Raw genomic sequence first — 16,748 nt, forward strand, 5'->3', positions numbered from 1 at the left:
ATGTATGTACTTATGTATCAATGTGTGTGTGTGTGTGAGTGTGTGTGTGTTTATGTGTATATGTAAATGTGTGTGTAAGTGCCTCTATGTTTGAATGTAAGTGTGAGTGAGTGAGTGAGTGAGTGAGTGAGTGAGTGAGTGAGTGAGTGTGCAAATGTGTGTGTCTCTATGTGTGTATGTATGTCTGTGTGTGAATGTAACAGTCTCAATGTGTGCATGTATGTGTGTGTGTGTGTGTGTATGTGTGTGTGTATCTGTGTATGTTTTAGTGTAAACTGATCCTACGTGGGTGGTGTTTGCCAGTAGCCCTGAACATGCTGGGCTCTCACCTCTCTGCCCTATCCTCCAACCTCCATACCCCTCTGTGGCCACACTCTAACCGGACTACCCAGCGCCCTCTACTGGCGGAGGCGGGTTCTGCAGCCACGTGGGGGCACTCTCTATGTGTCCCCCTCTCCCCCAGCGGTGGACCCCCGGCACCCCCACTGTGACCTTCCCGCTGACGGCTGATGGATCGGGGAGCGCTGGCCACGCCGGCCGCAGACTGTCACGGGCCGTTAACACCCATGCAAATGTAGCACTTGACATTTGTAGTACAGCACACACCCTGCAGTGGCCGGGCGAGAGGGGTGGACCAGGCTGCTGTGTGTAGGGGGTTGTGTGTGTGTGAGTGTGTGTGGTCGTGTGTGTTAGAGGGGTGGGTTGGTGGGGGATTGTAACGGTGTATGGGACACGAAGAGAGAGCGATAGAGAGAGATAGAGTCAGAGAGAGAGCGAGAGAGAGAGAGAGAGAGAGAGAGAGAGGGAGAGAGAGAGAGGAGAGAGAATTAGCGAGAGAGATAGAGTCAGAAAGAGAGAGCAATAGTGAGAGAGAGCGAGAGAGAGAGAGAGAGAGATGGAGGGTCGCAGGGATAGAGAGAGAGAGGAAGAGAGAGCGAGAGAGAGAGAGCAAGAGAGCGAAAGAGATAGCGAGTATCACAGATAGAGAGAGCGAGTGAGGGAGACAGAGCGAGAGAGAGAGAGAGAGAGAGAGAGAGAGAGAGAGAGACAGAGAGAGAGAGAGAGAGAGAGAGAGAGAGAGAGAGACAGAGAGAAGGCGGTACCAGCTACAGTAAAAGTGAACAGTGGAGTTGCGCGGCCCTGTATGTGTGTGTGTATGTGTGTGTGTGTGTGTGTGTGTGTGTGTGTGTGTGTGTGTGTGTGTGTGTGTGTGTGTGTGTGTGTCTGTGTGCGTGCGTGTGACTGCGTGTGCGTTTGGGGGTGCGTGTGTGTGTGGTTGTGTCAGTAGGGCATTGGTTGGGTGGGAGAGCGCAACCATGGCAGAGAAGCGAGGGCCAAGGGCATGTTGAACACCCCTGTGTATAATTGTGGGTGAGTGTGTAGAGACATCAAGTGGCCGGCCCATTAGCCAGCTGGGACTCGCGGCGCACTGAACCAGGGGAGTGGTCGTAACGTGTCTCGTATTAGCCCAACAGCAACTATAGACTCACAGGGTACGGAGCGCACCTATTAAAGGCTGAAGAGGGCTAGGAGTGGATAGAGAGGAGGCACCTGCTGGGGAACAAACAGGATCATGGAACTGACACACGATGGCACAGACACACGGACACACACAGGGACACAGACACACAGACACAGACACAGACAACGACACAGATAGAGAAACAAGGACTCACAGACAAACAGACACACACACACACACACACACACACTCCCAGACACTAACACTTATGACAATAAAATCACTCTTTATTTATAAAAGTAAGCATAACTACAATTATTGAGAAATATATATTTTATTTACAGTATATTGTATTCATAAAATAATATATATACATTAGTGCTGTCCGTTTAATGCGTTATTAATGGCGTTAACGCAAACCAATTTTAACGGCGTTAATTTTTTTATTGCGTGATTAACGCTCTTTTGGCTTGACAAACGTCGTTTTTTCACCTGCTGTCTAGCAATAACTAGTCACGTTAGAAAAACTACAACGCCATACCGGATCTAGCTACACCGGAAACAAAACAACAAGCACGCCGCACAAACTTGTTGGGGCAAGCAAGGATACGGAGCGGGTGAAAAACTCCTTAAAAGTGTGTGTGTGTTTGTGTGTCACTCTGTTCGAGCCTGCTGCACGAGAGTTAGTTGTTGTCATTAGCTGTTCCGTCTTTCTGACCATCGCAGTTCAAGGCCCACCTGGGCTGTACCACTTTGGGAGGGGCCGCTCAGTTAATCCCCTCTAGACAAAATCGACTTGGTTGCGACGTTGACAGTTTGTTGAGTGAGTGAGAGGTTGCGGGCGCACAGCTCAGGCTGCCGGACGGCGATGCAAGGAACTTTTATAAACGCAATATTGTTATCCCGCAGTATTCAGCCCGACAGCTCCGAAACGCTAACGGCCCAACGGGAATTCTCCCAGTTCTCCTGATTACCACTCCGCCACCGCGTGTGTGTGTGTGTGTGTGTGTGTGTGTGTGTGTGTGTGTGTGTGTGTGTGTGTGTGTGTGTGTGCGTGTGTGTGTGTGTAGGCGTTATTCAATAGCCTGGTAATGTGTACAGGCCTACGTACAGTAGGAATATTCATACTGGTTTAAATAATAAATGTTATAGTATTTCCCATCTTTTCTGAGCAAGAGTTTTGTTTGAAAGTTCAAGGGATATTTAGAATAGAAAAAAATGTGCGATTAATCACGATTAATCGCGAGTTAACTATGACATTAATGCGATTAATCGCAATTAAACATTTTTACAGCTTGACAGCACTAATATATATATATATATATATATATATATATATATATATAATTTCATATATAGACACACATAGAAATATTGACAATTAAAATCAAAAAAGGCTTTCTCCCTCCACACAAGAAGGTTCTAGACTCCAACTGAAACCTTGTTGTTGAAGAGCACAATGAGCCGCAGGTAGCGGTAACTTTAGGTCAAGAAAATCACTTTCCTTTTACTGCGTTGATTGTTTCATCAAGAATGGCAGCAATGAACAATGTACCCCTGTGAGCACATATTCACAAACACGTTCACACACGATGCACACACACAAACACAGACCTACATACAACCCCCCCCCCCCCCCCCCCCCCCCCCCCCCACACACACACACACAGACAAACAAAGACCCACCCACCAACAGACACACAAACACCCACACCACAGACACATACACACACACCAACACAAACACACAAACAGACACCAACACGTACATAAACACAAAGGCCCACTTGGACTACAGCAGGGAACAACGGGGGTGGCACACAGAGATAAATTCTGGCCCAAGTGACCTTTGCTGAGGGCCTCGCACCTCTGGAAGTAGCCCCATAAATCCCCCCCAGTAATTACACCCCCTCTAACTCCTGACTCCTGGGTAGCCGCCCGGAGCAGGGGGGAGGGTGGGAGGGGGGGACATAAACAGACATACACAGACACACACAGACACAGATGCGTTATGGCAAACATGCCATTACGCATAACACAGGCTGAATGTGAAGGTGAGAAGGTAGTGACGAAGAACAACAGGAAGTAGAAAATTAGAACAGGATGTCAAAGAGGGGGACCGAAGTAGAAAAAGAACGGGATGGAGGTGTGTCAGCAAAGTCACAACTCATCTTGGTTTTGGCACCGCAGTGGTGGATCGAGCTCTTCGTCGATGCAGGACGGCAGAGACTTGTTCAGAGTTCACCTGGACTCTGCATAGCCTCCCCCTTAGCCCCCCACCAACCCCCTCTTACGCACTTATTATATTGTGTACGTCCTGGCACTTAAGAATATTACTTAGCGTTGTGTACAACTTATCCTAGCTATCTTTGTTGCATACGGGGAATGGGTTAGCCTAGTGGTTGTTTTCCACTTGGTTCTATGAACCTCCTTACCGTACCAACAGTGATATATTGTTTCTCTTTCTTCTGACAAATGTGCTTATGTAAGGGACTTTAGCTAAAACAGCCGCTAAATGCCCTAAATGAGAGAGGACAGCCGAACAATTGTAGAAGTGAAGATAAGACACCACAGAATGAACAAAGTGGGAATGAAGACCCATAGGGAGACTAGAGAAGGTGGAGACGGAGAGGGAGGTTCGGTAGGTGCATGTGGTGGAGTTGGCGGTACGGTGGGCGCACATTGAGGTGGTGGCGTGGGGGTACTGACCGGGGGCTTGTCCTCCGCTATGTTGGTGCTGTAGGGCAGGTTGGTGAAGACCGGGTTCATGTCCTGGATGTCTGTGATCAGGATGGCCAGGTTGGTCAACCGCGACAGAGGCCTCCACCTGTCTTGGTCCTGATGGTGGGCACACACACACACACACACACACACACACACACACACACACACACACACACACACACACACACACACACACACACACACACACACACACACACGTACGTTAGCGCAAACCATGTCTATCTCCCCATGTTTGTTTACTGGTCCGTAGGTCTGTGTATAAGTGTGTTTTCATGTTGATGTGTGTGTGTGTGTGTATGTGCATGGGTGTGAGGGAGTGCTCAGGGACACCTCGACACTCAACACTCAGAGCGGGGGATCGAACTAGCAACCTTCCGGTTACCAGCTGACCCGCTCCACCTCCTGAGCTACAATGCCGTCGACCCCTGGGCGAGTGAATTAATGTGGTGCGTGTGAGTGTGACGTCCCCTGACCGTGGCGTTGATGGTGAGCTGGTAGGCTGAAGTGGTCTCGTAGTCCAGCGTCCGGTTGACCGTGACGATGCCGCGGGCGCCGTCGATGGCGAAGAAGGGCGACGGCGGCTGGAAGTAGAAGAGGACGCTGCCCCCGGTGCCCTGGTCCGGGTCGGTGGCGTTCACCATGAACACCGACGTTCCCACAGCCGTGTTCTGAAACGCAGGCGCACGCGGACGCACAGACACACAGACACACACACACACAGATGAACACAACGAACACAGACAAACACAGAGACACAGACACACGGACATACACAGACACACACAGACAAACACAAACATAACCACACACACACACACACACACACACACACAGGTTAGCAGGTATCATGAGCCACCATGAATACGATAATACACAGTATCTTCTTCATTTCACACCCCAGCCGAGGTCTCGATCCAGCCGGTAGAACTGTACCGGCGGTGAACATGATATCCTTATTACGGCTGGGCCCTGACCTTTAGTTCAGTCGGCCTATCGTAACATACCCGAGCAGACAGAGCTATTACAATAGGCCCTGTGAGTAAGAAACGTCCCAGAGGTGCTGTTAGGTCAGAACAACCCAGTAGCCCCCACCCCCCCCCCCCGCACAACACCCATGGACTCAGACATAGCAACCGGCCGGCTGCAGATTCAACATGATACTGGGAAACCTAATTGACCCTCATTAATTAGCCCTGTGTGCGAGGTATAATTAGCAGGCAGACTCTTTGTTACGGGTTGGTGTGTGTGTGTGTGTGTGTGTGTGTGTGTGTGTATTTGAGTGTGTGCGTGTGTGTGTGGATATGTGTGTTTGCGTGTGTGTGTGTGTGTGTGTGTGTGTGTGTGTGTGTGTGTGTGTGTGTGTGTGTGTGTGTGTGTGAGTGAGTTCTCTTAGAACCTCTTTCCTATCCAGGCAAAGTTGGAATTCTAACTGAAATACTCCAAACCGAATCAATATTGAATCAAGTCTAATCGAATCAGGGATCGAATTGGGTCCTTGTGAATCAGACTTGAATCAATTTGAGAAATAAATACCAAGCGATACCCGGCCCTATAATACAACATCACAAGAACATCTCTCAGACACAAAATGCACACAAAGAATAACACACACCTGCACTCTTCAGTCCAGGGAAAATTTACAATAAATAAATAAACAAAAGCCCAGGATTCAATCTATTAACTCGAATGAGTAGCGGTTTCATGTAATGATCCACATTACGTGTGAGTCAAGTGTTTCAGGTGCAGGATTTCACTGTGTAAGACTGTGACTTGATGTCACACATCAGTCTCTTTCTTGTACCTGTCCTGACTGGGCTGAGGGGAGGGGGGGGGGGCTGAATAGGAGAGCACCGTCACCTAGGAAACAAGACAACACTGCAAAGAGCAACTGAGGTCAAACTACTCTGTTTCCCCAATACAGTTCTTTACAGCACACAACACATCAACTCTGTCAGTCCTTTTCTGGAACTCACACGGTGTGTGTGCTTTTATGTGTGCGTCAGTGTGCCTGTGTGTCTATGTTTGTGTGTGTGTGTGTGTGTGTGTGTGATGATAGTATGTTTGTATGTGTGTGTATGTATGTATTTGTGTATGTGCGCACGCATGTGTTTGTATGTGTGTGTGTGCGTGTGTGTGCATGGACATTCGTTATGTTATCGTGGCCGTGCACTGCCTTGCCTAGAGCCTACAGAGAGTCTATCTCTGCACACACAGGAGACTGCAAAACAATGTCTGATCCGCACGGCACATCATGCCACTGTCCCACAGGCTAGACAAATACCCATACACACACACACACACACAAACACACACACACACACACACACACACACACAGCATGACAGTGTACGCAGATGTCCTCCCATGAGGCAGCATTCTACCTGGACGTGTGTTAATCGGAAGGTAACCCTGTCAGAATCCAAACCCCAATCTATATCCTCACACCATTGTTATACCGATCTCTACCGGCCCATCCTGGTGAGCCCTCAGCAACCGACATAAATATGGCCTGATTCTGGGAAACGTTGAGACATTGAGTCTCTGAAACACACTCCAGGATCCCACACCAAGGGGAGGGAAGGTGGAGGCACGAGGAGGGATTAAAAAAACATGGAGAAGACGAGGGGAGATCAATAGACAGCGGAGAATATATAGAGTTAGACAGAGAGAGCGAGAGGGCGAGAGAGTGAGAGAGAGAGAGAGAGAGAGAGCATAAACAGAGAGAGAGAAAGAGAGAGACAGAGACAGAGAGAGACAGAGAGAGGGAGAGAGAGGGAGAGAGACGGAGAGAGGCAGAGTGAGAGAGAGACAGAGAGCGAGAGCAGAAAGAGAGAGAGAGAGAGAGGAAAGAGAGAGAGAAGAGTAAGAAGAGGGAGAGAGAAAAGGGAGAGAGAAGAGAGAGTGAGAAAGAGCAAGAACGAGAACGAGAGCGAGCAAGCGCGAGCGAGAGAGAGAGAGAGAGAGAGAGAGAGAGAGAGAGAGAGAGACAGATAAGACAGAGAGAGCAGAGAGGGAGAGCGAGAAACAATACATGACCAGACTTGGTATCCCTGCTGTGTCTAACAGCCGTGAGCTATCTTTAATTCTCTAATTCGGAGAAGGAGTCCCTGTTCTCAGGGAAACCCAGCGAGTGCTGAAGTGATGGAGAACCAACTGACTGTTTGGGTTCTGCTGTTGCAGCTGCAGAACCAGGCTTACCTGGAGCAGCTCGCTCCAACCAGGGTCCAGTGGGGTCCTCTCAGACCCCAGCTGGGGGTACCTCACCAAAGGCTGAGCCGCTGGAAGAGCGGTCTATAGATTCTACTCTACTCTGCTTCTGTATTCCTATCCGCTGCATGCTGGAGGGATGATGGTGGCAGGGCCTTTGGGCTGCTATACCTGATGTAGATGTGTTAATACTCCTTCACATGCCAATCACATACCAGTCTAGTGGTGAAGCACCGATAGTGAGATTAGTGTGAAAGGTCAGGTTATTCTCAGGTGCAGAAGTGAAGAAGGTTATGCAAATTACATGAAATATCTATATCTATAAATTGGCTTAGCTAAGGAGGTGGAGCGGGTTGACTTGTTACCGGAAGGTTGCTAGTGCGATCCCCGGCTCCTCCTAGCTGAGTGTCAAGGTGTCCCTGAGCAAGACACCTCACTCTAACTGCTCTCGACGAGCGCTGTTGCTGTGTGTGGTTGACCCCGTCATCGGTGTGTGAATGTATGCATGAATGGTTGAAAGTCGTTTTGGAAAAGCGTCTGCTAATTGCTCTAAATCTAATTATAAATATTTTTTGTGGTATAACAAGTTGCCTTTGCTTTGAGTGACATCAACATGTGTTCCGTGGCTGTCTACAGATCAGCAGTACACCTTTTATCAAAAATATATGTTAATAATTTATAATAATTATATAATTTATAATTTATATTACGGGTGTAACGGTACACTGAAGTCACAGTTTGGTTCATACCTCGGTTCAGACATCACGGTTCGGTACGAGTTCGGTACAATGAAGGAAAAAGAAAAAACTAAAATGCAGAAGGCAATTCTATTTTATTGTCTCAGGTTGTACCACCGAGTGTCATACAGTCTCTCCCCTGAGTTAGCTGCAACTCTCCCCATTCACACCAGAACACGGTCGGCACTCTGCATGGACACCGCCATCGGAGCCCAAAGTCAGAAACCCCAATCGCCCTGCCATTTCCTCTCCTCCTGACATTCTGTAGTCAGGTTCTTCCCACCGCACCTCGTAACGCCAGGGCCGCCGATCTACCAGCGTTACCTTCCACCGGCGTGGAGCGGGAGATGTCTAAAGGGGGTAATTTGCGTAGCGCCTGGGTCTGGTGGCCCGCTGGCTGCCACTGCCGAAGTCCAACTGTTCGCCACAATAGCGCTGTGATTACACCTCCGCCTTTCTACATGCGTCTCCCCTCCCCTCGGCTTCCAGGTCTGCTCACATCTGCTCCCAGCCTGCCTCCGTCTGTCCCAGTGGGGCCTGTGATTGGCCTGGCTACTTGCACCCTTTCAACACCTCACCATCTCCACCCTTCCATTACCACCTACCCACATTCCAACCTCTGTCCTCCACCCTCCAACACCCGCCCCCTTGGCATTGTTCTTTGGCCTGGGCGGGGGGGGGGTGGAGGTGTTAAGTGCTGAGAGAAAACAAAGAGAAGGGAAAGGCTGTGGATGGGTTTGGTGGAGGTGGATGGAGAAGGAACAGCAGCGCCGTTTAAAGATTAACATGCAAGGGTTCATGTTGTTTTTTTTTGCTGAAAATGAAAACGGTTGATTAAAGTCACATAGTGGGCTTTAACAATAGAAATCAGCACTTTCCCGTGAGGCAGAATAAGTACAAGCAAAAAATGGTGGACGTTTCTGGTACCGTAAAGATTAATAGAAACGATGTGACTTTGAAAGTAAAGCTGAACCCTGTGAACCGTCAAAAACCTTCAATTAATCAGGGAGGTGACGCACACAAAAAATGCGAAATTAGCTTATCAATAATTCAATGTGTTTTGAATCAAGACTAAACGTCCTTCATCAGTGGGGCTCCCAACAGTAAATGGGGGAGAAATTATACTGAGAAGATTTATCTCGGGACATGGAAGCAAAAATATGGCTCAACACCTGAACTAATAATCTATAAAAATCTAAAATTATAATAAAAAAACAACTAAACGTACAGTTTAACACATGTTCGTGGTGGTGCCTTTTGATGAACTAATTAGATCCTTTGTGGTATCGTGGTTTTGGGTGAGCTACGACTCGGAGAGTGCTGAATGTTCAACACGTGCCTTAGTCAGAGCCACAAGGTAGACAGGCTTGTGTTCTGGAGGTGGTTCATGAAGCATCTCCTGAACAAAGGTAAGAATTCAGTTTCGGAGGGCGGAGTGGTAAATAAGCCACGCCTACAGGTTTTCATTTAACCAGGTAAACCTCTGTCCTGGCTTGGGTGGAAATGGCAAAGAGGTCATGTTTGTAGTGTCTGACTTATCTACAAACATATAAAACCTTATATGCGGTAGGCCACTATGTGTCAACTATGATTGAATGATGTCATCAGAAGAAAGAATAGACTACAATAATTGACATCAGTATCCACAGACCCAGAGCCGTGTTGCAGAGGCTCCTTCAGTCTTTCTACCTCGTACCTCGGAACCCGCCTGGATAGAGGTGACCAATCAGGTGCAGGAGATAAATCACAGGGGGGGGTGTAACTGAACGGAACAGACCCAGGGAAGGGCAACGGCAGGGCATTGGTCTTGCCGCTAAATTGCAACGGATTCAATTTTCAATTATCGGCCCAGTTTTTTCTATTTCATTTTCTCATATTGTCGTTTTTTCTTTGCCGCTCCCTCGTTCCCCCTCGGCGGCGTTCCGGCATGGCGCTCCTGACAGAGGAGGAGGAAGGAGGAGGAAGGAGAGAAGCAGACGTTTAATGGTGTGAAAGGAGGTTTCCGCCCCATTGTATCGTTTTAAAGAAGTGGATTACTCTTGGTCGGGTCGTGGCGATCGATGATTGGATGGTTCAGCGGGTGTCCGCTTAACGTTTGCATTCAGTGTTTAGCGCAGCACAGCGGGGGGGGGAGGGGGGGGGCTCTTGACCTTTGAGTCTGAGAGGTGACTCGACCGCAGCCCCACAAGAGACTTCTACGGACGTCGTGTGCTGCAAAATATCCCAACACAAAGAGTGACCCTCTGCAGTCTTCATGCTGAGAGGATGACCTTGTGGGATTTCATCTGGAAAATAAGCCAAGATGCGGTGCGCTAGTAGGTCTGATTAATTCTTGAAGGACTTCAGCAAAGTTGGGCTGAACCCACGATCACCCCGGGTAAGCTGGGAGGGATAGTGTGTACAAGTCATCTTTTAGTAATGACCCCAAAAGTATGAATATTGTATTGGATTGTGTATTGTGAACCCTGTCCGAACACTGAACACTGTGTAGCAGGCAATTAGGCGTACAGGCCAAGGCTACAGCCCCAAATGTTTTATGGAGGGCCCTAGGTTTAAGAAATAAAACACAAATAATAATAACAAATATAACCGCAAGCGGTGATTAACAGGGTCCGAGCAAAATTAAAAGTCAAGAACAAACTAATGGAAGATATATAAATATAACATATAATTGTCATATTTAAGGAAAGATGTTTCACTTATAAACCTAGCAGCTTCGCTTCTCGGACCCCTAATAATTTACAAGTATGAGTGATGCAAAATAGTCATTCTGATCGTGCATTTAACCTGAGAGAGAGAGAGAGAGAGAGAGAGAGAGAGAGAGAGAGAGAGATAGAGAGAATATATATAGATTGATAGTTTAATGAGCCCAGGGGAAATTCAAAGGGGGTAGAGAGAAAGAGCGAGAATAGAGAGAGAGAGTAGAGAGAGAGAGAGAGAGAGAGAGAGTGAGATGGGATAGAGATAGAGAGAATGCACTGGTTACAGGGCTTGTCATTGCAGTACACTGCATAAACTAAATCTGAAATTTGTGTGTGTATGTATTTCTGTCAGTGTGCGTGAGTGAACATGTATTATTCCAATAAAATAATGTTAACACAAATACTACAAATGCTAAACTGGCATGGAAGAACAATACCACAGAGAACAAAGAGCAGACAATCCGAGCATCTGTTCAAAAGTCGGCAAAAAGGACACCATTTTGTACTGTATCTTAGAGTGACAAATGGGCTTTCTGCTACAGAAACACTCAGCTGCGCTAAATCTCTCTTTGCTAAGTGTGAGATGCTTCCGAATGCCAAGAAAGACTACATTTGTGCACACGTGTGTATGTGTACGTATTTAGGTATGTGAGTTTGCGTGCGCGTTAGTGTCATGACGCACTCCGTCACTCTGCCTCAGGTCGGCCTATTCAATGTTTTTAATTGCCGTGCTGACGTTCATACAACATTCATGGATAGTAATCATTTCATGTCAACATGAATGTACGCAGGGGTGTTTGTGCCTGTTTAGGAGTCTGTGCGTGTGTTGGGGTTTATCTGCAGAGAGGAGGAGCAGGAGGAGGAGAGGAGGAACAAATAGCATCTCTATCTCTACATCAGTCTGTGTTGCCGCCTGCCTGTCAATGTTCATAGCAGGTTGCCTTGTGAAGACCAGGGCTGTTTATTTAGGTTTAAGAGGTAATCAAGTCAAGCACGCCGCTGGGAGAGAGAGGAGGAGAGGAGAGGACAGGAGAGAGAGAGAGAGAGAGAGAGAGAGAGAGAGAGAGAGAGAGAGAGAGAGAGAGAGAGAGAGATATGGCGGAGAGAGAGGTGAGAGATGAGAGAGAGGGGAGAGAGGGAGAGCAGAGGAAGATGAGAGAGAGAGAGCAGAGAGAGATGAGAGAGAGCAAGAGAGGCATGGGAGCAGACAGCCATGTCCGATGGGGAATGGACCAAGGCCGGGGCGTGCTACACTTTGTTTGGTACACAACTCTTGACTCTTGATCTTAAGAAGTGACAAATGCATGCATTTATATTTCTTCCAGACCAAAGTGGACCAAGTTCCCATCTGTGTTCACAGCCCCTGTTGGGAACCCAAACGGGCCAGAGGTAGGCTTACTGGGAGCCAGGGCCCCCAACAGCCCCTGAAAGCAGAACGGGTTGAGGTGCAGGGAACATGAAGTGACTTTCTGCAGCAGTCAATCATTCTTACGGAGCTGCTGCCCTGACCCCCCTGCCTTATAACAGAAACAGATCTGGACCTTTAAATCAAGATCTAGGTACTACACACACACACACACACACACACACACACACACACACACACACACACACACACACACACACACACACACACACATGCACGTACGCACACACTTGCAAACTGATACATAAATAACCCCCTAAACACACAAACACACACACACACATGCACACACAAACTGCTGCACACACACACACACGCACACACACACACACACACGCACACACCCACACACACACACACACACACACACACACAAACTGATACACAAATACACACACAAACACAGAAATGCACAGGTGTACACAAACACACAGACACAAACACACACACACACACACACACACAGAAACGTCCTGACAGAGTGGTGGATAATGCAGAGAGAGGCGACGCCGTGACAAGCTGTGTGTGAACCGCTGGGGGTTAGGGCCAAAGGTAATCAACTACCTGATGACTGACAGTAATTACAAAATAATAGCTTGTGCAAAGTCTTCCCTCTTTCCTGGTATAGAATACAGACACCCGTTGAATATACTCTCCCTCTCCATCTTCCCTCTTTGCTAAGAGGTCTGTGTTTTTCTTTTTTCATATCAATAAATGCAAATGAGCAGGGAGCTCATTATCATATAAACGGCCATTGCCTAGGGGCCAAGTCGCTCTGGCGATATTTATTCATTTAGTCATATTTTATATTCACTCTCCATAAACTTCATACGTGTGTTGGTTTAACACGGCACTGTTTTATAGAAACAGGGCCATCAGGGACCAGTTTGAGAGTTCACGTGCCATGTGTAGATGTGTAGCGCAGTGTGCGTGTGCTTGTGTGTGTGTGCCTGAAATTAGACAAATTTATGAACTTAAGCAAGCCATGTTTATTGTTCTGTTTGTTGGTGTAAAAATATTACCATGGAGAATTTGTCTACAACAATTTGAACAATATTTGATAAAAATGACCAAAATATGAAATTTAACCCTGACTCCTGCTTTGTGTACTTTAATTTGCTTCAAATTAGCAGGTTTCAGTGAAAACTACACATTATGGTCAAAATCTAAACAAGTTAAGGTCTCTTCTTCTGTCGCAAAAGTCTCTGATACTTCCCAGTAAATGGCAAATTGGTGTGTTACGCTTTTCAAACCAGTGGCGTCTCAAAGTGCTTTACAATATTGCACTCACCCATTCATACAAACATTCACACACCGACGGCGGTGTCAACCACGCAAGGCGACAGCCGGGTCGTCGGGAGCAATTAGGGTGAGGTGTCTTGCTCAGGGACAGCTTGACATGTTAGGAGGAGCCGGGGATCGAACTAGCAACCCTCCGGTAACCAGCCAACCTGCTCTACCTCCTGAGCCACATGCCGCCCTGTAACAAGTTGTTACAAACAACTTCTGAGACAATCACACCAGGATCGTCAACACTGCATAAACTTAACGAAGAGTATAAACTGTCTCAGAGTGCTTCTACTTCTAAACTGCTGTCGTAAGGCCTTTGGCAAAACCACTCTGGCCACAAAAGCCTAAACAATTAGGCCTCGCTTCGTTAAGCAAGTGGAATTTCTGCTTGTGCTGGAATTTTCCATTGCGGCGAGACGTGGCTGTCCTGCGGGGACTGGGTGACCTTTCTCCACGGCGTGTGAGGCGTCCGTATCTGAGCGCTGACAATGAGCAGCTGCTGAAGGGCCACGCCCTCGCACCCCTCGCCCCTCGCCCCCACCCCACACAGACGCCCTGCTGCCGCCACCGTGTCATTAAGGTCAGGCTGGCAACAAGGAGGGAGATCACCCTGATCACTGCCCTCTCTCCCCTGGATCACTGCCTCTCTCCCTCACTCTCTCCGTCTCTCTACCGCTCGCTCTCAGCCCCTCTCTCTCGCTCAGGGTCTCTCTCTCTCTCTCTCTCTCTCTCCCTTACCTCCCTCCCTGACTCTCTCTGTCTCTCTACCGCTCGCTTTCCCCCTTTCTCTCTCTTTCTCTTACTCAAGGTCTCTCTCTCTCTCCCTCCCTCTCCCGTTCGTTCACTCTGGTTCTCTCTCTCTCATACAGGTCATTTTTTCTTCAAATCCCCTTTCTTTCTTCTCCCTCACTCTCTCCGTCTCTCTACCGCTCACTCTCACCCCCTCTCTCTCGCTCAGGGTCTCTCTCTCTCTCTCTCCCTGCCTCCCTCCCTGACTCGCTCTGTCTCTCTACCACTCGCTTTCCCCCTTTCTCTCTCTCTCTCTTACTCAGGGTCTCTCTCTCTCTCTCTCTCTCTCCACCTTTCATCACTCACGTCCCTCCCGTCTTGTTTGTTCTGTCTCGCCATGTTTGCTGCCTCTGTAGCCCCTGCTCCCGACCTCGCTGGCCCCAGACTCTCTGCTGGCGGTGCAGAGGCTGCCTGTACCTGACGGTGCCCCTACGTCCCCCCTCACCCCCACGCCTGCTGCCATCAGCAGCCTCCAGGCATGAGCTGTCATGTCAGAGAGCAGGGGAGAGCTGCCTCTGCCGTCTCTGCTTACCCACGGTCAAGGGCTGGTCTGCATTGTGCACAACAGGTGGAAGTCAATTCAATTCAATGTTATTTGTATCGCCCTTAATCACAGGTACAGTCTCAAAGGGCCTAACAGGCCCTAGCCCCCCAGAGGGCAAGAAAAAAACGAACCCTAACCTTCAGAAGCAACGCAGAGTGGGGGATCCATCCTTACAGGGATGGTCAGGAGTGCAATGGATGCCATAATTGGAATGCATGCATACATGCATACATACATACATACATACATACATACATACATACATACATACATACATGCAAAACATTTTAAATCGGTGATGGGGTGCTGGCTGGTTCGCGGTAAGAGAGAATTCAGGCATCTAGTCGAACTCATCGCAACACGCTAAAAATAGCTTAGCCCTGGAAATGTCCCAGCCAGCTGTCGTTCAATCTAATCAAATCTATTAAACGGTGCTTGAGTTGTATCACATTTAGCAAATGTTTCGCCAGGTCAAGCTGTCTTATAATACTATCCTACACTAGGTGAGAATGGGAATCACTGCTAGGGCTACCAGCAGGGAACAGTGACCAAAAGCGGATAAGTGCACAAAGAAGACGAAGGTGTAAGCGTCTGGAATAGTCACAAATTATCCCTAGTAAAAATGCTTGATAGAGTCTGTAGGGGCTCTCTTGTCAGCACACTTTATGAACCCGTACACCCAAGTTCACCTTTTACTACACAACCCTGCTCTCTCATCTGCCCCCGCGGAAGAGTAACATTATGTCACATCAGATGAAACCCCGCAGTAAGGATCTTTCTCTCTCCGTCCCTCCCTGCCAAGTCGGCCCACTTCAACATTTGTTTATGGATTGGTTTGTTTCTCTCTGACAAGCAGTTTAACCCGAGGTCCGTGTTCGGGCCGCTGTCTGCTGTCATTTCTCCCAGGGCCATGCTTTCACAAAGTGACACCGTCTTCCCCTTGCCAAAGAAACCTCTGATATATTCGTCTCTCCCTCCCTGGGCTCTCCGGGAGTGGTTCATCCCGCTCTCTGCTGGTTGGAGCTGCTTTATGGTGCTCAGGAGAGAGGGGTGCCCTGGGGAGGGAGGGGAGAAGGGGTGAGGGCGCGGCGAGGTGAGGGAGGGAGGGAGGGAGGGAGGGAGGGAGGGTGGAAGCCACGGAGACCGAAGACAGAGGAGGGGAACGACAGAGGAACGGCCCAGTGCACAACTTAATTATACATCAAAGCGGCCATGTGTTTGAGGGACAGGAGAAACGAGGGACATGCAGGGGGAGGGATGGGGGGGGGGGGGGGGGGGGTGAGAGGGAGGGATGAGGGGGAGGTTGTTGTGGAGGGATGGTGGGGAGGGGGCTTCAGTACATTTACAGTGTGAGTCATTGGCCACTGGGGCCCGAGATGAGCCAACATTGCATCAGCAGCACCGTCAGTGAGAGTCAGATAATCGGGATTGACAAAATGTTGACGGCATGCCAATGTCTGGAGAAACATATATCACAATAGTTTGTATTAGTTGTTTTTGGTCAATGAATTTTGACTAAAAAGTACTTTAGATTTACCTCTGTGAAGTACGGTTGAAAAACAAAAATAATGCAAATAATTCTGCGTCCCTCTTCTGAAACAAGGAGCCCCTCAAACAAACAACAACAGGAAACCACCAACCCCTGTATCATGTTCTGATTAAAATATACGGATAACTTCTAGTAATGGAGTGACAGAAGAACGCAGGTCGAGACGTTGCTATCCAATTAACTCTGATTTACTCGGCATGGGAAACAACAATGCACTTATCCATTGCCATCCATTAGATAACTCCCTCTGCGGTCAATGCATCCGCTCACACCAACCCACCAACCCACCAACCCACC

The 16,748-nt window shown here is 48.4% G+C and overlaps 1 protein-coding gene across 1 annotated transcript in view; it reads right to left on the minus strand.

Moving 5' to 3' along the window:
- cdh23 (cadherin-related 23) overlaps positions 1–16,748 on the minus strand; it is a gene marked incomplete at its 5' end in the record, with an annotated part of 162,057 nt that overhangs the window by 103,924 nt on the left and 41,385 nt on the right. Inside the window, 2 exons of the mRNA XM_079729051.1 lie at positions 4,172–4,300; positions 4,681–4,875. Coding sequence (XP_079585177.1) covers positions 4,172–4,300; positions 4,681–4,875 — 324 coding nt within the window. The remainder of the gene's footprint in view (positions 1–4,171; positions 4,301–4,680; positions 4,876–16,748) is intronic.

The sequence above is a fragment of the Pollachius pollachius genome (genome assembly GCF_949987615.1).
Source record: "Pollachius pollachius genome assembly, chromosome: 2".
Taxonomy (NCBI): Eukaryota; Metazoa; Chordata; class Actinopteri; order Gadiformes; family Gadidae; genus Pollachius; species Pollachius pollachius.